Source organism: Panthera leo, chromosome B1 (assembly GCF_018350215.1).
Source record: "Panthera leo isolate Ple1 chromosome B1, P.leo_Ple1_pat1.1, whole genome shotgun sequence".
Taxonomy (NCBI): Eukaryota; Metazoa; Chordata; class Mammalia; order Carnivora; family Felidae; genus Panthera; species Panthera leo.
Genome location: NC_056682.1, coordinates 1,491,198 through 1,513,533, shown reverse-complemented (window position 1 = coordinate 1,513,533; position 22,336 = coordinate 1,491,198). Strand labels below are relative to the sequence as shown.

Sequence of the window (22,336 nt, the reverse complement as noted above, 5' to 3'; positions counted from 1 at the left end):
CTTGTTTGGGGAGCCTTTCCTGGCCCTCCCGGTGGAAGGACAGCTATTCTGCTCTTGGATGAGGATGTGAGCCAGGACTGTGGGTGGAGGGTTTTTCCACTATCTTTCCCCTGCGTGTTTACCCACACCCCCTCTGGCAGCTTACGGCCTTGTGCCACAGGAAGCTGCGGTGCAGCCAGGGACCCCAGGGTTCTACATGTTCCCTGAAGGTGGGGAACCGCACAGCTGCTCCAGCGGGTGGGGTGAGGGGCTCTCCCATTTCCAGCCCTGTTCCCAGCAGCGGAGGGCTGCTGAGAAGAGCAGGGGGCTGTGCACTCCCCGTGGGCCGGGGGTTCCCACGGATCCACACTAGCAGCTGTGAGCAGCTGCTGACACTCAGGCTGACACCGCCTCACGAGACACAGCTTGCCAATCCAGTCCCTGCTGGAGGGGTCTGAACCTCCCCAGCTCTGCGGATGGTGGTCTTGCAGGGCTCCCGGCTTTCCTCTCGATGTCAGGGTGGCACGGATGGACTCTCCCTCGTGCCCACATCCGAGGCAGGACTGGGACTCCGTTCACCTGCTACCTCCCCACGCTGCTTTTCCCAATGAAGGATTAAATGGACATCCTTCTATGCGAATTTGTAGAGACACCTCGCTCTACAGACTGGCTGGCTACGTAGTGTCCTGCCATACGGATGAGACAGTTCAGTTCACCTTCTCCTTTTATTTAAGATGCATCTCATACACTGTTGAGTAGAGCGCACACTTGCATGAGTGATGGCATTAACGCCAAGCAGGAAAGATGGACACCAGGCTGTTCTCCTGCCCCCATGGCGTCTACTTCCTTCCCTCCTTCCTTAGACATAAACTGTTTTCATTAGTTTCTTATGCATTCTTTCATTGTTTCCTTATGTAATATAAACCTATAGGAATTTCATTCTTATTTCTCCATCTTTATTATACAGGAAGTGCGTGTTTTATAACGTGCTACACTTTGCTTTCTAAAATTTATACAACCTGTATCTTGCCACATCAGTACGTGCAAGTCTGACTCATGTTTACGGCTGCATAATGTTCTAGTATATTCTATAAACGGCATTCTAGTGTTGGTATATCTATTAGTCAGTCCGATAGCAGTGGACTGTGGGTTAAACTTTTATGCCCTAACAGCACACATCACTCCTTACAGGAGTGGGTGAGTCAGGGGACAAGTTCTCCAAAGTGGGACCCAATCCCTACTGATGGGTGTTTAGGTGATTTATAGTTTCTTACAACGACCTACGATGAAAGAGTGAACATCACTGTATTTTTGTACATCTTTGTGTGCTTTTCAGAAATTTCTTTAGAATGTGTCTTTAGATTTCTAGTTTCTTTTTAAAAAAAAATTTTTTTTTCAACGTTTATTTATTTTTGGGACAGAGAGAGACAGAGCATGAACGGGGGAGGGGCAGAGAGAGAGGGAGACACAGAATCGGAAACAGGCTCCAGGCTCTGAGCCATCAGCCCAGAGCCTGACGCGGGGCTCGAACTCACGGACCGCGAGATCGTGACCTGGCTGAAGTCGGACGCTTAGCCGACTGCGCCACCCAGGCGCCCCTAGATTTCTAGTTTCAAATGGTATGCTAAAATACCCTCTGGAAAGTTTTAGTGATTTCTAAGGTATGTGAATAATCTTTTCCTGGCTTTACCCATATTTACATCATGGTGTTTATTTTTTCTCATTAATTTGTAAGGCGTCTCCATGTATTAAGAACACAAGTGTGACACTTAAATGGCAAAACATTTCCCCAGTTAATAGTAAAACATTAATTAAAATTAATAACTTTAATTATTGTTTTACCTTCATGATGATACTTTTAATTTGTTGGTAGGTTTGTTCACTTTGACTATGAGTCAGTTGTTAATACTATGAATTCAAATCTGTCATTTTCTTGTGGTTTCTCACTGTGGAATAACGTTTGGATATGTCTTCTCCATCTGAAAGCCATAAAACATTCACACACACACATACACGCATACGTGTGTAAGTGTGCACACACACGATACACACCCACATACACTGATAAGATTCTTATGCTTATACCTCATATCCACCTGTGCTTATCTTTATGTATAAAGTAGTTCTTGAAATAAGTCCTTTCTCCATAAATTTAAAATGCTAGCCTCCTGAGAGAGGACTCAGAGATGTTCAAAATTATAAGAGCTTTGACTTCTCAATTCAACTAACCAGAAAAGAAAAAAGAAACAACTTAAATCCAACGTAAGAACTATCAATGTTGCTTCACAGTCTGGGTGTAGAATAGACCAGAATAGGGACGCGCTATTTGTGGGAAGGGACCGCATATCAGATTAAGTTGACGCAAACGATCCTCGTGGGACCGGGGGCGTCCCCAGTGCTCAGGGCAGGTCCCCAGGAACCACAGGCAGAGGGCACAGGGGTGAGGTGAGGGACAGGTTAACGTTCTCCAGGACGCGGGTCCGCTCATCTGGGGGTCCCCGGCCACCGCTGCTCTTAGGAGTCCACGTGTTCCTTTGTCCACTTTCCCGTGACACCCGCTGGTCTCTGGGAGCGCGATCCTGCCATCCACAGGCAAACGCTCTCACTCTGGGTGTGGGGTTAAAGCCACTACTTTCATTTTAAGCCTGTGGGGGCGCTTCTGTGACATTCGTCACCTCACTTGTCTGAGTCGGGGGTTCTGAGTAAATAGTTGAGCTTTTGTGACGCCGCTTAAGATGGCAAGAAATGAAATCACGCCAAAATCTGTAAAATTCTAAACAAATGCAACATGGGCGACGATGCTGCTAGGCAGTAAGAGCAATCACTTAATGGATGTGCGTCCCAGTAACAGAACTTCTACAGACGACGGACTCACGGGGCCTCCGCGGACGTGGCAAATCCACAGAGGGCTCCTATCGGGCACGGCACCCTGGGGTCACCTCGCCACACTGCCCTCCTTGTCTTGTTTGCTCCAGGGCCGTGCCAGATGAGGGGAGAGAATCATCCGCACGCTTATGCACGGAACTCAGCTCGGTGCCCCAGCGCTTGCTGGAAGCCTGGATGGGGGGACGGAGTGTGGGGAAGTGCAGCCCAACCGCCAGGCTATCTCTGTGGCAGTGTGGGTGGCGCCGTGGGGGCCGAGGGCGGAGGTCGGGCTAAGTCTGGAAGAGGGTCAGCGGCTAGGCACCACTGATGACTCATTCCCCCAACTTCTACCGGGGCGGACGTGGCTCAGGCACTCAGGAACCAGCCGTGCGCGAACGCCCAGCCTGACTTCCACCTGTGGACGGTCCACACCTGGATTGTGACGTCAGGCGGCCTCGGCCCCTTCGTGGCTCTTGGGTTTTGGAGGGAATTTTGACTGTTTTGGGTCATGGTGTGGGTTTTACAAATGTAAACTCCTAACGCTGTCTGGTGGGCACCCAGTACCAGACCCCGGGCGGTCTCCACCCGCGGGAGAATGAGGTGGTCTCAGGTCCCGAGGACAAATCCAGGGTGGACACGCAGAAGGTCGGGGGAGGGCTAGTCCCTGGGGGCCTGCACGGCAAAGGGGAGGAAAGTCATTAACACGAAAATAAAGTTCGTAATTCTGAACACGACCTGATCCCCGCCCACCATTAAAACACAGCCTGCCTTTCTTTTTCTTTCCTGTGGTTTGCTTTAAACGTATGCAATCGTGGTATGAATCACAAACTTTCCAAATGCCAGCCCACGCCAGTGGCCACGTGGCCAGTGGTTCAGAGCCCCAGACCGCGCGTGACTGTCCCCAGCTTGAGCCCCCAGACCTGCTCTGCACAGCGGTTGCCTGTGTGAGTCCTGATGCTTCACGATCGTCAAACGTGACCCGAAGCAGCCCAGGGAAACAGCTGGTCGGCTCCCTGCCCTGCTGCGGTGGCCGGCCAGGTTTGCGCCTGGCTCCACGGCGTCTTAAGTCCCGAGGACAGCTTTCCAGTAATGGCGCTGCCCGACTGTGTCTTTGCTTATGCACGCCTCCCTTCCCCGGCGTCCCTCCAGCACATCAGTGCTCGCCCCAAGCTTGTCCCCGACAAACCCGACAGTCTTCTCTGTGTGAGGCAGAGCGGAGACCCGCGTGGAGTGAGACAGGCCGCGGTGTCTGCCTCCACCCCACTTCCCGTCCGGCATTCCCAACACGGTCACTGACTTAAACCGAACCAGGTCGCAAAGACGTGGTTTGCGCTGGTGAAGTGTGAGATGTGGCTGCAATTTACAGTTTGATTGTGCACCCTGCACGCTAACGTTAGTGACGAGCTGCAGGGGCTGGGAGGAGTCACAACGCTGTTTTGCTGGTCACCGCGTGCACCAGGCACGGGCAGGGACGACACAGAGATCACACCTCAGTCTGGGGCTTCGTCCCCATGCTCACGGGTTATGGTGAACGACTCTGCGACACCAGCAAGACACAAAGAAGCGGGTCCCCGGGTGCCGAACCTTCACGTGGGAAACCTACAGCTTGCAGGGGGAGGAGCCAGACAGCTGAGCCTTGAGTAGCACGGGTCTGAACTGCGTGGGTCCCCTTCTGCGTGGATTTTTTCCAATAGATATAGTGCAGCACAGTAAATGTATTTTCTCTTGCTTAGGGTTTTCTTTTTTTAAATTCGTTAATTTTTTTAACATTTACTTATTTTTGAGAAAGAGACAGAATGCAAGCGGGGGTGAGGCAGAGAGAGAGGGAGACACAGAATCCGAAGCAGGCTCCAGGCTCCGAGCTGTCAGCATAGAGCCCGATGTGGGGCTCGAACCCACCAACTGTGAGATCATGACCTGAGCTAAAGTCGGACGCTCAACCTACTGAGCCACCCAGGTGCCCCGCTTAGGATTTTCTTAATAACATTTTCCTCTAGCTTATTTTATTATAGGAACACGGTATATTGTACATACATCATATAAATTATGTGTTAATGGACTACTTATGTTATTGGTGAAGCTTCCAGCCAACAGTAGGCTATTAGTAGTTAAGCTTTTGGGGGAGTCAAAAGTCGTACGCAGACTTTCGACTGCCAAGGGGTCAGCGAATCCAGAAGCCCGTGTTGCCCAAGGGTCAAATGTGCATCCAAACTTAGCTGCTGGGACTGGACAGACAGAGCAAGGCGAGTGGTAAGGGCCATGTTTTGCACAGTTCATATGAATACCTCATTCCCACATAGTTTCCCCTGCTTATATTTTGAAAATCAGTTAAATTTATCAGCCATCTATGTTTGGACAGTATCATAAAGCATATGCTATTATTGTACTTGTGAAAGTCATACAGGTTCTGTCCCCTCCCCCACAAACAGAAAGGTTGCCTACAAACGCACTTACAAAGTTTCAGCCGACAGCACAGCCCCTATCGTGATTTTCACACACAGACACACATGTGTGCACACAAATACGCTCCTGGAAAACCAACCCTCCATCGCCTGAGAACACAGGATGGATCACACTGGCTATGTCAGTGGCTTTATGATTAACTGACATAGAAATCACCCAAGTAAATGACCAAACGTATGGCTTTTAAAAGAACTAAACAAAACATTTTTTGAAGGTCTTGAAACCGGTGGCCATCCATCTAATATTCGCAACTCAGAAATGTGAAGGCGGCCACGACGGGCCTACGGCCGGACAGGGAAGCGGGGGAGGAGGGCTTACGTTTGGAGATCTGCCAGTGGCCTTGGTCCGATGGGCTTGAGCAGGGGCTCTGGCCGCATGGCCGCCGTGGGCGACGTCTTGGGGCTGGAGTCGGACTCCGCACTCTCCTCGTCGCCCATGGCTTTGATGTAGCTCCCGCTCCTCATTCTCCGGCAGGGGATCTCCTCGTCCTTGCCGCCCGTGGGGCACCCCCCCCACTCGTCCTGAGGCACCTAGGGGAGAACAGACACACGCATGCGTCAGGGGCTCTTCGCGGGGGACAGATGCTCTGTGAATTCTGGAAGACACGCCTCATATGGCCGCTTGTCACTGAGAGCGGGGCGCGTGAAGACACGTGCTTCCTGGAGCTGAGCCCTAAGGACATTAATGGACAATTGTTGCCTTTCCCCATTAAAAGGCTGATACACAGACACGGAAAAAGTGAGGGCACATGAGGAACGGCGGAGGAGAGGAAACCACTTGGAATCTCAGCACCCAGAAAACAACACTGCTTACATTTCAGATTTACTTCCTTTTGGCACAAAAGGAAATCGAAATCGTGTTGAGCAGGCTGGGGGGCACAGAGGTCTCCGGGATATGGAGGACAAGGAAGACTAGAGGGCGGGACAGGGCGACGTTCCTGGGGTTCGCCCCGGGTGCGGGTATAGGAGCCGGTGAGGCTGGAGGTCGAGGGGCGTCGGCGTGTGGGATCCTGGCGCTCACTCGCAGACCCGACAGGCCCCACATGCACCGCCAGCTCCAGGCTCTGGGCCCGGCCCTGAGATGGGAGAGCAGGCGGGCACCTTGGGACCCGCCTGCCACACCTGGGACCCCAGCACCTCCTCCGCAAGCAGCGAAGTCCCAGCACTGAGTGCCCAGCACCACGGGCGCATCTGCTCTGTGCCGCCAGGGTCAGGTGCCCCTCACCGTTCACCCCGCTTGGTCCAGCACCCTGCCGGCTCCCGCGCACCAGCTCAGAACAGCAGCGCGTTCGGGGGAAAGCGCCTTATTCAGTTCCTTCCAACACCTGACCGTGGCATCGCTCTGGCACATGACGTCTGGCACAGATAGCCCAGGACAGCGGCCAGGACCACAGCTCCCCCACGGTCCCTGTAAACTCTGCAGGCGCGGGCATCTGGACAGCCCCGGGGGCGATGGCATACGTGGCTCCCGTCTGCACGTTTGTTTTTCTAAAACAGCACGTTCCCGAACTCACTCAGGTACACGGGAAGCTTGCGGAACCACGGCAGGAGCACGCAGAGGAGCAGACCCAGACGCTGTGATGAGGGGCGGCTCCAGCAGAAACTTCCAGGTCGTCAGGTCCTCACTCAGCTCTGACCGCACGGCGCTCTGTGGCTGGGGGACTCACACGGGCCAGTCCCTGTGGCTGCAGAACAGCAGTTGGCCGGGTGGCCTCAACAGCCTTTCCAGGGAGCGTCACTAAGCTCCTGTGTGCAGGTCCCCACACGGTGCAGACGGGCATGAGACCATGTCCACAGACCAAGACAGCCGAAGATCTCGGCCTGTTCATGCTCTCTGGCCCAGCAAGTGGCTCCTGTGGAGGTGTCCGCAGACTGTCAGATTCGGTGCCAGGGGTTGGTGAATTAGCCACTACGGTAAAGGAGGAAACACGGAAGCATCCCATAGGAAGCAGCTTCGGTACTTACCACAATCACACAATGCCTACTTCAGCCCCCAAAATAACTGCAGAGGAACATGTATTCAGCCATGGAAAGAGGTTCACGGGGGAGAAAGAAAGCAGGTTTTAAGGTACAGTCTGCACTCAATTTTTTTTATACTTTAAAAATAGACACGCCTGCATTATGCATGGAGACACAGCTGGCAGAATGTGGAGTGGGGGTCATCCCTGGGAGAGTGATTATGGGGTCCTCAGTTCTCTTCGTTCTGGTGTTTTCCAGATTCACCACTTGGAACATATACTGCAGTTACAACAGAAAATAAACTTATTTTTAATTTAAGAAAAAAATCGGTCCTCACGGCCCCTGGGTGGCTCAGTCGTTAAGTGTCCAACTTCAGCTCAGGTCATGATCTTGCCGTTTGTGAGTTCAAGCCCCATGTCGGGGTCACTGCTGACAGCTCAGAGCCTAGAGCCTACTTCGGATTCTGTGTCTCCCTCTCTCTGCCTCTCCCCCGCTTACGTTCTCCCTCTCCCTCTCAAAAAATATATACAAAAATCTTTCCGGTATGTTATAGCATCAAACACCTGCACCAGGTGCACAAGAGTGGCCAAATGTCCAGCCACAAACATCACACACCTCTGTGGTTTCCAGCGAGTGAATGCACAGATGGCTGTCTCTTGACAACAGCCACCAGCCTCTGCAAATCCGAAGTACAATGTTTGCTGCGTCTAGTGACCATCATCCACCCGCATATGACGAGGAGCAAGGTTTATCATTTCTAAGTAGGTGTTTTCCTGTGGTTGACCTTAGGAGCCTCCTGTTTTCGCTGCAAGGATACTTCAGCTCCGCGTATTAAAATACATCCTCCTTTCCTTCTAAGCAGTAAGACACGGGTGAAAGGGCCCAGGGCTCTGAACAATGTTCCCTTTCAGGTGTTGAAATCAAGGAAGAAAAATAGCATCGAACGCTGTGTGTCCTGCAGGGAAATGTCTTCTTCATTCAGTCAACAAGTTTTTTGTTTTAAATGTGTACCAAGTACTTTAGCCAATGGGGATATCGTTGAGAGAAGACAGTTGGGCTTCCGAACCCCGGATTTCCACTGGACAGGACTACAGCTCTACGTGGGGGTGGCCTCCAGGGGCCATCATGGAAACATGGGACAGTTGTGACAGTCACACACTTGGAGAGCATCACAACATCCCAGGGCCAGAGATGCTAGTTTTGGGGAAGCACGAAGCAATCTCACCCAATGGAGACCGGGCTCACGTCCTATATGACTTTGAATGTCTCTTCCCATCTAGTTACTTAAGCCTTGAATTTAACCCCGTGTGGTACCTAAATCAAAGGGGTTTTGTGCGTGTGTGTGCGCGTGTGTTTGCAATTTTAATGAACAATGAATTCTTCAGGACTGCAAGTAACCACGTAAATCAAGGGAAGGGAGAGCTTTGGTTTGATGTTTCACCAAGAATTTTTTACCATTTCCAAAAACCCCACCAGGTGGGTGAATCCGGTGTCTTTATAAGTGCCCCCACCAGTCTAGCCGGTAGCCCTAAATTCCGGTGAATCTGCAGCCAGGAAGGAACACGCTTCCCAGCACTCCAGTCTGAACAGCGCTTGCCATTAGAATTCACGCTTTCTGTTGAAAGTGATCCTCCCTTTATTTCTGTCACGTTAGCGTTTGGGGACTTAAAGACATGCGTGTCTCAAGTAGTGTGTGTAGATCACAGTGTGTAAGTTCAGTTTACAACAGTCGAGGGGACATTATGAAACTTGTTATAAATGGGACACTTGTTTTGCTGAGTTCATGAGCCATCGTTACGGACAGGAAAGTTGTTTGAACGATTACACGGATGCGTCATCAGTGCAAGGAGAGTGCAGAGAAGGTGGGGAGGTCATCACGATGGGGGCGGGGACACAGGGCGCAGGGAGTGGTGCATGCGGACCCCCGGCTTGGTCACCAGCCCAGGGGAGAGAGCGGGCAGCTGAGCATCCCAGGTCCCTCTGCCTCGTGCCATCTGGTCACACGGATGCTTCTCAGCTGGAGGTCCCTCTGGGACATTTGGCAACATCTGGAGACAGGTTTCTGTCTCCAAAATGGCGGCACTGCTGGCGGCTAGTGGGCAGAGGCCAGGGATGCTGCTCAACGTCCAGGTGCACGGGCCACCCCCACAAGAGAGACAGCTGTCCAGCCTGGCATCGGCCCACCGTCAGCTGCGGAGAAAATCTGGAGGCCAGGGTGCCGCCTGCGCTGGGCCACGTGCATCCTGCCAGGCAAGGCAGGGGCGAGGCAGCCCGGATTAGCCCCGGGACCCAGGTCTCCTTAGCGTGGCTGGGGACTGCCTTTTCATTGGCTCACTCCTGTATGTTCATTTACCCTGTGCGCCACCGTTCAGTTGCTGAGTTCATTTTCTTCAGGCCACCGCGGTTTCCATTTCCTTTGCCGAGACCAGGACAGACGACGGACAGAAGCCAGACACGGCCGGGAGTCCTGGGCCACTGGCCAGACTCCGGCCCGCCTGTAATCATGCTGCCCCGAGGGCTGGGCTCAGCACCCCCTTGCTCACTCAGTGAATTCCCTGCTGCCGCCTGCAGGCCACCCATCCGGACGCCCTCTCCCGGGAAACACGCGGGCCGGGCCGGGGGAGGCCCGTGCCCGCGGGTAGGGAAGCAGAACAGAGAGGGACCTCACCGCACGGAGGTGCCCGATGGCGCCACACGAACAGTCTCGCCTCTGAACCCAAGGAGCCTGAGCCTGAACCCAAGGAGCCTGAGACCCCCGGGCCCTCCCACTCAGGCATGACTGCTCTTTGACTTCCTTTGACTTCCGTGGAAACGCCACAGTGGCCACGTGTCATGTGGGTGACGTCACTCCTAGCTGTAAACCTGGATGAAACAGAATGTTCGCTCAGGCCGCGGCGTAGGCTAACGACCCACGATCTTCAAGGGGCTCGTGCTTTACTGTCGAATCTAACCGCGAACTCTGACCAACACAAAATCAGCCTCAGGGCCGGCAAACACTTGAAACCCCAACTTCCTCCCACGAAGAATTCATCTCAACAGACATTCCCTGAAAGCTGTCACTGTGGGACGGGACAATCCAGGTACGAAGGCTGATGTCCTGCCGTGGGACCCAGTGCTGGTGGCCGTTCTGTGGGCCTGTTACTCATTATTCCTGCCCCGAGGGTGGCTGGAATGGTGCTGCTTGGCTCTCTCCGGCTTGGGCTCTGTGGTCCTCAGGACTCTGCCTCCTCGGGGTCCCGCCTCCAGGTTCCTTCTCCCCAGACCTGCCCGGGGTGGGGTCTCCTGTCATGCGGCAGGCAGCACCCCCACAGCCCCGTGAAGAAGCCCTCCAGGTGAACCCTTCTTAGGGGATGCTGTTGCTCCCAGACTCGCCAGCCTGGTCATGGGGACACTGCACGGGACAGGAGTGACAGGCTGCCTAGAAACTGCCACATGCGTGAGGAGATGTGACCTCTTGGGGGAGTGGGCCAGGAAGCACATGGAAACCCTGTAAGAGGCAGGGGATGGGGAGGGGCTGGGAGAAGGACCAGCCGTTTCCACCAGGACGAGGGGGCAATAGATACGAGCACAGGGCGCACGTCACCGGGGACACAGCAGCTCAGCAGTTGCAAAAGTGGCCCGAACAACCGAAATTTCTGTGTGGCTGCAACGCCAAGCCATTTCCTGTGGTGACGGGTCGCTGGGGACAGCCTTGGGGGGGGGACCGATTGTAGGGGCAGTCACGTGACCCCAGCGGCCCTACAGTCCCTGAAGCTCCTGTGGACGGTCCCAGGCAGATCACGTGCTGCCCGTGTGTGGACAACACCCAGGAGCCACTCTAAGTGAGCCCACTGATGGGGGGGCCGCAGGTAGATCCAGAACCGAAAGGCATGACCTCTCTGGCCCTTTCAAGACTGTGCGTTCGTGTCCAAAGTGGCTTCGGACACGCCTCCCGGCCTGGTATTTCATTCCGGCCTTGGCAATGAGACTGCTGCCTTGGAGTGACCATGACCTAAGGTCTTGAGCAGGTCCCTGGCCAGGTTCCCAGACTGGAACCTGCCTCTGGCACCGTGGTTTGCACGCACTGAGGGCAGAGTAGCTGAGCGCGGGCTCCTCCCGCCGGCCACACCAGCTGTGCTCCTACTAGAACCGAAGGGCCTTCCGTGAAGCCTATGGGAATAGCCGCTTTCATGAGGAGGCAGGAGTCCAGTGAGAACATGGGGTCAGGGGCTCGCCCACCCTCCAGTGCTGGGATCAGCCTCCTCTTGCTCAGGGGACACCGGGCAGCTTCCTTTCATGGTTTCCAAGTGTCCTCAGCGACGTCACGGGACAGGTGCACCTCTTGCCCAGGCGCAAGGTCTCTGTGCAGCATCAGGGCCCGGCCACAGGGGGAGGGCGGTCTGCCGACCCCAAGCCTGCAGCCTGTTGGGCACCCAGGTCACAGACAGCCGAGCAGATGAGCACAGACCGAGGGGCAGACCGGCACAGGGTGTGGGAGTCAGGCAGGAAGGAGATGCACACACGGTCGGCAGCCGCTGGGGAAGGGGGTCCGGGGCGAGCAAGTCCTGAAGGAGCGTGCACGGCCCCCGGCCCTGAGTTACAACAGACCCTTCGCGTCCGATCGCTTGGAAGCCGATGGCTGGTACTGAGACTCTTTGCAGATGCTTGATGAAGAAACAATAAACAGGCTCTCTTTGGAAAAAGATGGGTGGTTTCTCTAGACCACGTAACAGGACCCGGAAACAAATTCAATTGGGAAATTAAAAACAATTTTTTTTAATGTTTATTTATTTTTAAGAGACAGAAAGAGACAGTGTGAGCAGGGAAGGGGCAGAGAGAGAGGGAGACGCAGAATCTGAAGCAGGCTCCAGGCTCCGAGCTGTCAGCACAGAGCCCGTATCCATGAACCGCGAGATCATGACCTGAGCCAAAGTCAGACGCTCAACAGACTGAGCCACCCAGGCGCCCCATGGGAAACGTAGCATTTTTAAGAAGCACTTTCGTGTGCATGCTTGATCTTCTCGCTGAACTTTTGCTTGGAGGCCAGACCCCCAGAGCCTGGGGAAGGGAGTCTGAGGTGCTCCCCAGCCGTGTGCAGACGACTGTACTTCTTTCTGCTGCTACTTTTCTCTGATTGCTTCCCAACACGTCAATATGAAGTGCTTCCTGTGTAGACGCCAGACACCGTGGCCACCAGATCTCCAAGGCCACCGATTCACCAGGAGGGACCCACAGGCCGGGTGAAGACACCCAAGAGGGGAGACAGGGGGCGGGAGGGGGAGCCTGGGAGGGGAGGGGAGGGGCAGTGGGGACGCTGCAGCCATGGGTCAGGGGCCACGGAGCCACGGGCAGGCCAGGCCCACATGCCTGCCGGGGAAGGCAGGTGCGCCTGCCGTGACTGCCCTCCCGCAGGCACCTCCCCCCTCGCGCATGGAGAACTCCCTGAGCTCAGGGCTGCTGTCAGCCCCCAGTCAGCGTGACATTCATTAAAAGTTTGACCTTAGGTGCTTTGTCTGAAGAGGTAGAAAAGATGAAAACATCTGTTTCAGAGCATAAAATGCATCCTCATTTTCTTTCAATCCTGTCTATTGTCTGCTTCGACCGACTTAGAAACACAAAGAGCCTTCCTCTGGCATGAACTCGGCGTCCATACAGACCGAAGGTGGAGGAAAACACAGCTCCCTCTCTTAGCTCCACATCTGCCTAGTTTTCGGGGGAACGAATGTGAGCAGAACTTATAAGCGCTTATTCCTCCCTTCTTGTCTCCTAAGTTTTATTTTGTAGGGTCTGCAGACACATTCCTCCTCTTCCCCGGCTGTGGCTGGGAAAGAAACCTGGGTTCACAAGGGTCCGCAGATTCACATGTCCACAGGAAAGGTAGTACAGTCGGCAGGGGGAGACCTGTGTGAGGGCTGGACGTGGGTCCGTGACGTCCTGGGACACCAGGACAGACAGCCTGGGGAGACAGGGGCACCGCCTGTGAGGTCACCGCCATATTCACCAGAGTGACCCACAGTGACGGAGCAGATGATGGCGGGGCAGGAAGGAAGTGCTGAGCTGCGTCCTCCAGAGGGCACTGTCCCCGCCCTGGGCTCACCTCTGCTGTAGCACAGGTGTGGGTCTGTGCACTGAGACACAACTTCTTGAGGTCCTGGTCCTCCTCACCACCCGCCACACATCTGTGTCAGGACCGCGTATCCCAGGGGTCTAGAACTTGGCCAGGGCAGCCCCCGCTCACCTTCACCCCTGAGGCACCGGCTGCACTGGGGAAGCTCTGGGAGGGAAGGGGGAGGACGGCTGAGGAGTGGGTTGCATGAGCACATGAGCAGAGGGACCACAGGAGCCCAAGGGGGGACAGATGGGCACCTGCACCGACGCCGTGAAGCTGGCAGAGACAGAACCAGATCGAGGGACGCCGCTCCTCCAGAGCTGGTTCCTCAACAACATGCACGCACACACATGCACACACACATGCACACACACACACACATACATACATGCACTTTAAGGAAAGAGAGAGAAAATGAAGAAGGAAACAATGGGCTTTAAAGAGACAGATGAACCGGTTTCCACGTAGCCCCTTATCTGGATCCAGATCCAAACCGTTAAAAAGAAATCGGGAGCAATGGGGACAGTTGAGTCCTGAGCACATGTGTGAAGCTAGCACACGATCGTTATTTCCTGATGTCTGAGGACAGTATTGCAGTTATGCTTCTAAAGACAGAGCCCGTATCTTCTGGTGTGGATCCTTTACAGGTGAGTGCAGGAACGGGTCCTTAGGATGCGGGCATTTCCTTCCATCCGCGTGGGCGGGCGAGGGGTGTGGACGGGACAAGACCCTCTGGGAACCCACCTTCCTGAAGGGAGGTAGCGAGCATACCGGGGTCACTCTATTACACTCCTGCCTTTACAGGGGCTTCGTATTTTCCATAATGAAAACAAATTAAAACCAGCAGCTGGCGGACAGAGAAAGGATGTTTGGTCAAGGGCAGGAAGAGCCCAGGGTGTGAGGCACCACAGAGGACGTGTGGCAGGAGACGTGTCCCGGAAAGAGGCAGTTTTCGGGGGCAGACACCCGGGGGCCCACACACCGGAGACACAGCTTCACGGTGAAGTGTCCAGGAAGCCGCAGAGAGAAGAGCGGGAGACTTTGCATTTCCAGCAGGGGCCGGCACGAACCCTGAGTCTGTTTGTCACGTTCCTTTAGACGGGCAGGTAAGACTCGTACGTCATATAGGACTGGGGCTTGCTAACCACAAGCAAAGTTGAAGCCTCTCCCACGGCTCTACAAACAACATCTCGCCCCGCTACCAACTCGTGTCTCCGAGTCGATCTGCCTGTGAAAGTGACTTGTTAGCATTTCCTTTCAAAACAGAACCGCTGGCTTTTAGACAGTGTGCCAGGGTGGCATCTTTGCAGCCACCTGCACCCTGGAAAGACCCACAGTCGTCCACCTGCCCCGTGAGTCCACTGCCCGGTGACTCAGCTAGTGTCCACCAGCGTCCCTCATTCTAGGGGTCAGGTCTCTCCAGGCGCACAAGGGACTGGGAGGGGAACACCGTCCCGTCCCTACCCAAGACAACTCTCCCCGTTCTGAGCTCTGCTAAGGGCACCGGGAGCCGGTAAGAGGGATTGGGAGGCATCTGTAGAGGAAGCAGGCGCCTCTTAATTGTAAGCGTGCTCAGGGATGGTGTCAGGAGGAGGCAGACACTCAGGGACGTCACAGAAGCATCCCACCGTGAGCGGCTCTCGCCCTTCGCCCCGTTCACTTGTGTGTGTCTTTGCCCGCCCCGGACAAGGGCCCAGAGGCCGCCCCGGAGGAGCAGATACGTGTTCCAGGCATGCCCAGTGGTGCTTTAAGGCTCAGACACACTCCAGTCGGGAGAGGTCGGGGGGCCCTGCTGGCTGCAGGCCACCTTCCAGGGAGGGAACAGACCAGGGGCTGATGTACTTTGTCGTTGGGGCCACATCCTCCAGCCCTGGAGGCACCAAAGGAGTGGCCCACCGCGCTTGGGGCTGAGGACTGACAGGGGTGGCATTGGGAGGGCCTCAGAGGCCAGCCCACCGCGCTTGGGGCCGAAGACTGATGGAGGGGGGTGAGGGGGAGCATTGGGAGGGGCTCAGAGGCCAGCCCACTGCGCTTGGGGCTGAGGACTGACAGGGGCGGGGTGGGGGGCGCTCAGAGGCCAGCCCACCGCGCTTGGGGCTGAGGACTGACGGGGGATGGCATTGAGAGGGCCCCAGAGGCCAGCCCACCGCACTTGGGGCCAAGGAGTGATGGGGGGGTGGCATTGAGAGGGCCCCAGAGGCCAGCCCACTGTGCTTGGGGCCGAGGAGTGACGGTGGGGGGTGGCATTGAGAGGGCCTCAGAGGCCAGCCCACCGCGCTTGGGGCCGAGGACTGACGGGGGTGAGGGGGGGTATTGGGAGGGCCTCAGAGGCCAGCCCACCGCGCTTGGGGCTGAGGACTGACGGGGGTGAGGGGGGGTATTGGGAGGGCCTCAGAGGCCAGCCCACCGCGCTTGGGGCCGAGGACTGACGGAAGGGGGGAGGGGGTGCTTTGGGAGGGCCTCAGAGGCCAGCCCACCGCGCTTGGGGCCGAAGACTGACGGAAGGGGGGAGGGGGCACCTTGGGAGGGCCTCAGAGGCCAGCCCACTGTGCTTGGGGCCGAGGAGTGACGGTGGGGGGTGGCATTGAGAGGGCCTCAGAGGCCAGCCCACCGCGCTTGGGGCCGAGGACTGACGGAAGGGGGGAGGGGGTGCTTTGGGAGGGCCTCAGAGGCCAGCCCACCGCGCTTGGGGCCGAAGACTGACGGAGGGGGGGAAGGGGGGGCATTGGGAGGGCCTCAGAGGCCAGCCCACTGTGCTTGGGGCCGAGGAGTGACGGTGGGGGGTGGCATTGAGAGGGCCTCAGAGGCCAGCCCACCGCGCTTAGGGCCGAGGACTGACGGGGGTGAGGGGGGGTATTGGGAGGGCCTCAGAGGCCAGCCCACCGCGCTTGGGGCTGAGGACTGACGGGGGTGAGGGGGGGTATTGGGAGGGCCTCAGAGGCCAGCCCACCGCGCTTGGGGCTGAGGACTGACGGGGGTGAGGGGGGGTATTGGGAGGGCCTCAGAGGCCAGCCCACCGCGCTTGGGGCCGAGGACTGACGGAAGGGGGGAGGGGGTGCTTTGGGAGGGCCTCAGAGGCCAGCCCACCGCGCTTGGGGCCGAAGACTGACGGAGGGGGGGAAGGGGGGGCATTGGGAGGGCCTCAGAGGCCAGCCCACCGCGCTTGGGGCCGAAGACTGACGGAAGGGGGGAGGGGGCACCTTGGGAGGGCCTCAGAGGCCAGCCCACCGCACTTGGGGCCAAGGAGTGACGGGGGTGGGGTGGCATTGAGAGGGCCTCAGAGGCCAGCCCACCGCGCTTGGGGCCGAAGAAGACTGACGGAGGGGGGGGAGGGGGCGCCTTGGGAGGGCCTCAGAGGCCAGCCCACCGCGCTTGGGGCCGAAGACTGATGGGGGCGGGGGCACTGGGAGGGCCTCAGAGGGCCTCAGAGGCCAGCCCACTGCGCTTGGGGCCGAAGACTGATGGGGGCGGGGGCACTGGGAGGGCCTCAGAGGGCCTCAGAGGCCAGCCCACTGCGCTTGGGGCCGCAGACTGACGGAGGGGGGGAGGGGGCGCCTTGGGAGGGCCTCAGAGGCCAGCCCACCGCCCGCGACTGCCTGTCAGCGAGACCGTGCCGGGAGGCGGCCCGGACCCCTTACCTGCAGGTAGTGGCACGGCCTCAGGGCGGGCTTGGCGTCCTGGGGGAGCAGAGGCTTGTCCAGGTTCAGCGAGCTCTTGCGGTAGGCCTCCTTGGCCTGGCTCACGGTGAGCGTGGACCAGGAGCTCCGCTTCATGTACTTGGTGTCGGGCGTCATGGTCAGGCCCTCGCAGGCCGAGCACTTGACGTCGCTGTTGCTCTTGGACGTCTTCAGGGACAGGTCCCCGAAGGGGCCCGGGAGCACCTCGGGGTAGCAGTGGGAGACGTGGTCCACGTGGTGCCTGTTGACCACGCTGGACGTGCGGCAGGTGCTGTCGCTGTCCAGGTTGTCGTCGGAGCTCCACCAGCTGCTGGCGCCCGACCGGGGCTTGCCGTCGGGCTTCCGCTCCTTGCTTTTACTCCTCTTGCCGTGCTTGGGGTGGTGGGTGTGGTGGTGGTCCTCCGCCCGGCCGTCGCCCTTGGTCCCGTTGACGTGGCCCTTGGAGGGGCCCTCGAGCGAGTGCGACTTGGTGAAGAGTTTCTGCACGGAGTGCACGAGGTGCCGAATCCTGCCCGGGCTCTCGCCGCGCTGCCCCGCGGCCGCGGACGTCCTCTGGTACTGCAGCGTGTGGAACCCGTCCCTGTGCAGAGGCCCCTGCTTCTCGAACTGGTCCAGGAGGTTGGCGGGGATGCGGTTGGCCCTGGCGCCGGCGTGCGGCACGGCGCAGTCGTCTCTCGTGTCGTAGTGGGAGCTGTAGTGCATCCTGGGGAAGGTGCTGCTGGACACGTGGTCGCCCAGCACCACGGGCATCATCACGCACTCCGAGTGCACAGAGCTGCCGGGGGAGCAGCGGTGGTGGTCCAGGGGGCAGCCGTCCACCGGGCTGAGCAGGTAGGGCTGCCTGGCCTCCTGCACGTGGTGCAGGTGGTCGTGCGCGCGCTCGCAGTCCTCGGGGCCCGCGAGGCCGCAGGTGTGGGCGGAGCACAGCGGGGCTGGGGCCCGGCCCCCCGGCAGCCCCTTCATGTTCCTGGGAGCCGGCGAGTACCTTCCCTCATTGAAGTGCTGCGTCGGGGACCATGAGTACTGCTGGTCTGTTGAGAGAACACACAGAGCCGTTTCAGCCGCCGCCCTCACTGACGTGCTGGAAGAGTCAATTATCGGACACCCCACGCGGGCACCGTTTTATCCGGTCCTCAGGGGTCAGTTTTGGGCACTGGAGAGGGGAATCATTTTTCCCTGTACGCTGACTGCTCCAAAGTAGGAGACTATTAAGGAGCATGAACTCTCAGGGCGCCCAGTGGCTCAGTCGGTTAAGCATCCAACTTTGGCTCAGGTCATGATCTCGCGGTTCATGGGTTCAAGCCCCATATCGAACCCTGTGCTGACAGCTCAGAGCCTGGAGCCTGCTGCGGATTCTGTGTTTCCCTCTCTCTCTGCCCCTCCCCTGCTCGCACTCTGTCTCTCTCTCTCTCTCTCTCTCTCTCTCAAAAATAAATGAACATTAAAAAAAAAAGAAGCATAAACTCTGGTTATCCCTAAATATAGTTCTACAACCACAAGTATGTATTGTCTGCGAGATTCATCGGGTCTCTGGACAGCAAGACTTTGTGCTATTAAACAAATCAACAATTTGGGGGGGAGAATGAGTTGCATTTCAATTAGATTTGAGTATTGTGGTTCAGTTTCAGAAGTTTAAAAAGTAACATTTGCTATTTAATTAGCAATATTGCTCAGTAAGCTCATGTGATATGCACTCATGCATTAATCCTGAAGGGTCTAAAGCCACGTCCTTGCGGCTCAGGGGGAGAAGAGGTGGCTTTCTCGAGGCCACCTGTCTGTGTCAAAGCAGGACTAACACAGGATGTCCTAACTTTCATTTCAGATACTTGCCTTTCAACTGTAAGATTCTCCCCAGGACAGAAAAACATGGTTTGTTTACGTGAGATGCAATATTGTGCACAGATAAGTCCTAAGGAGTCATCCCTCAGAGGGGGCTGGCTTTGTTTTCAGGCAGGTGGCTACGTGCTGTACGTTCAGGCAGGTGGCTACGTCCTGTACCGTTCAGGTTCAGGCCCCAGCTCTGCCACCACGTGGTGTGTGACTCCACGGGCCGGTCAGGCGGGCCAGCCACACTCCCTGTGCTTCTGTTTGCTCCCTGTGACGGGAGACAAGACATTGGCAAAGCAACAGGCAGGGCCTCAGGAGGAGGGCACTCTCTGGTGCCATCCATTGTCGGTGTTGTAATTATCGTCCTTTTACACGCTCTTGGGTCAGCATCTACAAAGTTCTGGGTTTATTAAATCTAAGTGATTGGATTCCAGGATTCCTCAGAGAAGCCTCTCCTTCACCCCTGCTTCCTACTGACTCAGTGTTTCTGCTTCAGACTCAGTTCAGAGCTTGCTTCCAGAGGTCTCCAAACAGATGCAACAATAGACTCTGTTACAGTATATGACATACATATATGCATATCTGGTATACAATATGCATGTTATAGATGGGAAATAAAGACTATTATAGTACTATCCATACATTATGTATAGTTCACGTATACATATACAACATGCATACGTGGTATAAATATGCATATAACCTATGTAGGAAATACAAACTCTATTACGATATATAATATGCATATATAGTATGTATATACAATGAACCTATCTATACATAATATATGTATATAATGTAGATATATCACACATACAAGAAATATAGACTCTATTACAATATACAATATGCACATACAGTATGTATATATAATGCATATATCCATATATAATATATACATATTGCATGTAATATCCATATGCAGGAAAGAGAGTCTAGTATATTATATGCATATATGGTATGTATATATAATACATATATCTATATGATATGCACATATACTAATATGCATATAATATATGCAGGAAAACAGACTAGTATATAATAGGCATATACAGTATATATAATGTCCATATATATGTATATAAATGTATACGTAATATATGGAGGAAATACACAGTTACAGGATATAATAGCATCTATGTCAAATATCTCTAAGACATATATCCATATATGATATATAGCATATAATATTCATACAATATATGCAGGAAATAGTCTAGTATATCACATGCACATATGGTATGCATATATAATACATATATCTATATGTGGCATATACAAATAATATTTAATACGCATATAATTTATGCAGGAAATAGATCCTACTATAAAATATGCACATACAGTGTACATAACGTATCCATCCATTTATATGTATATAACGTGTATGTAATACATGCAGGAAACACACTCTCACAGTGCATAATGTGCATATATAGTATGTATACGTAAAACATGTATCCACATGCGCACATACGCTACATAATATGCATATAATAGAAGCAGGAGACACAGATGGAAGCTGTCTGTCACGGGAACAGGTGGGAAGGGCGTGAGAATGAGCACCGAGGAGAGAGACACTGTGGGATAAGCCCAGACAGGATCTGAGGGCCCCAGCCTCCTCGTCCCACTGGGGGTGCCCAGACAGCTCTCTGTCCTGGGAAAACGGAGACCAGCTGGCTCCCTGGATGGGCCTGGGCTGTGTCCCTCTCCACAGCCCCTGCCACCTTCCCCACAAGGACATCAGGGTGCAGGGACCGCTCAGGCTGCCGTGTCAGGACACTCGACCCCGGGGTGGCTGGGCGCCTTCTGCTGGCTGTCCCGGAAAGGCTGTCAGGGGCCGGGAAGCCCCAGAGGCAGACCTGCTGGCTCTCTCCCTGCCGTGCCCTCCAGGGCTGGCACTTGCTCCCACCTCCTCCCTGCCCTGGCTCGGACCCTGAGTGCCCGTCGCCAGCCAGGGCCACAGCAGCGGCCTCCTGCCTGCCTCCCCTCCCCTTGTCCTCATTCCCTCCCTCGCTTGCCCGTGCACATGCCAGCCTGCTCCTCCCTGCTCAGCGGCTCCCGGCTTACTGCTGAGTCCTCACTCGTCAGCCTGTATCCAAGCGGCCCCGGGGACGGCCTGCTCGGGGGATGGCCGTGCGCCAGTCCGGAGCGCGTGCCGGAGGCCATTGCTGACCGGGTGGGCTGGCCAGGCCCTCCCTCCCGCCCCTCGTTGTCGGTGTGGCATGCCAAATGCAACAACCCCTATTTCTGGCCATTGTTCTGTGGGCTCCTTCCCAGGCAGCATGCACTCTGCAAGAGCCCCGCAGTCCAGGCAACCCCGGGGGAGGCGGTGCCCGCTGTGCGTCGTCCTGGAGGCAGGACAAGACTCGGGCTTCCGCGAGGCACCTGCGCCCCGCTTCCTCAGGGAGGAAGCTGTCTGCTGTCCCCTTGCTCCTGCGCTGGCCCAGCCCCCTCCCCGGGCTGCTCCAGCCTCAGGCCAGACCAGTCAGCCCGCCCCGCCCACCCGTCCCCTCCCATCCCTGTCCTTGTCCTGGCAGCTCCTCACCTGGGAGGTGCCACCTGCAGCCTGGGGTCAGGGACACCCGACAGCAGATGCCAAACAGACATTTGGGGCAATTGTGGGAAATAGGAAAGAAACCTAAGAGATGCCAGTCGTCTCCCACATCATTTCTGACCAACTCTTCTGGTGACTGACGTAAGGAAGCATCATCCCCTGCGAACATCTGCCAAGTGCCTGGTCCCAGACATGGATTCAAAATGTCCCCTCTGCAGGCTCTGGACCGCCACCTGTCCAGGCCAGCTAGACGCAGACATATCCTACAAGGCAGAGGCACAATCTCGCAGATCCTGAAGGAGTCGGGGCACGACTTACCCTACTTGGGAGCGACGGACAGCGGCCGGGACCGGACGCTGAGCAGGGGCGGGGCTGTCTCCTAGGAAGGGCAGCACAGGGGCCTCTCCTGCACGTCCTCCGGAGCAGGGACCCCTTGTCTCCAAAGAGAGCCCGACCTCACTGGTGTGAGGGGCGCCACCGCCTCATGGGAGTGTCTGCCCTGGAAGAGCTCCTGGGCGCCTTCCTTTCTCAACAGCCAAATTATAACCAGAGCACTTTAATATATTAGGAGAGGACAGTGTAGATTATATTATGTTTTAATATAATTAAAAGCAAGTTTTCAAAGGAAATTCAATATCCAGCTGATAAATAGCAAAACTATGTGCTGTAATCTAGACTTTACAGCAGCATAAAGTTGTCGTCCTATTATCTTTTGCTTTATTTTTCCATTAACATGTAATTTAATACAATTCTAATCTTCCTCTATATTAAAAAGCACAACCATTATGGCTCCAATCACGTATCCTATTTCTGCCTCACGTTCGGCCCAGAAGCTACATTATGAATGCGGCCACATGAAAGAACAGTACAAAAGATAAAAGTTTAGCCGTAATGAATTGAATTGGATTATGTAACACAT

General features: G+C 55.6%; 1 protein-coding gene across 7 annotated transcripts in view; it reads right to left on the bottom strand.

Annotated features, from left to right (window-relative positions):
- The window catches only part of DLGAP2 (DLG associated protein 2), a 399,292-nt gene that overhangs the window by 103,653 nt on the left and 273,303 nt on the right, over window positions 1–22,336 (bottom strand). For all 7 annotated transcript variants that reach the window (XM_042934155.1, XM_042934156.1, XM_042934153.1 and 4 more), the window contains 2 exons: window positions 16,992–18,061; window positions 5,626–5,837 (listed from right to left, as the gene is read on the bottom strand). In XM_042934155.1, coding sequence (XP_042790089.1) covers window positions 5,626–5,837; window positions 16,992–17,993 — 1,214 coding nt within the window. In that variant the 5' untranslated portion in view covers window positions 17,994–18,061. The remainder of the gene's footprint in view (window positions 1–5,625; window positions 5,838–16,991; window positions 18,062–22,336) is intronic.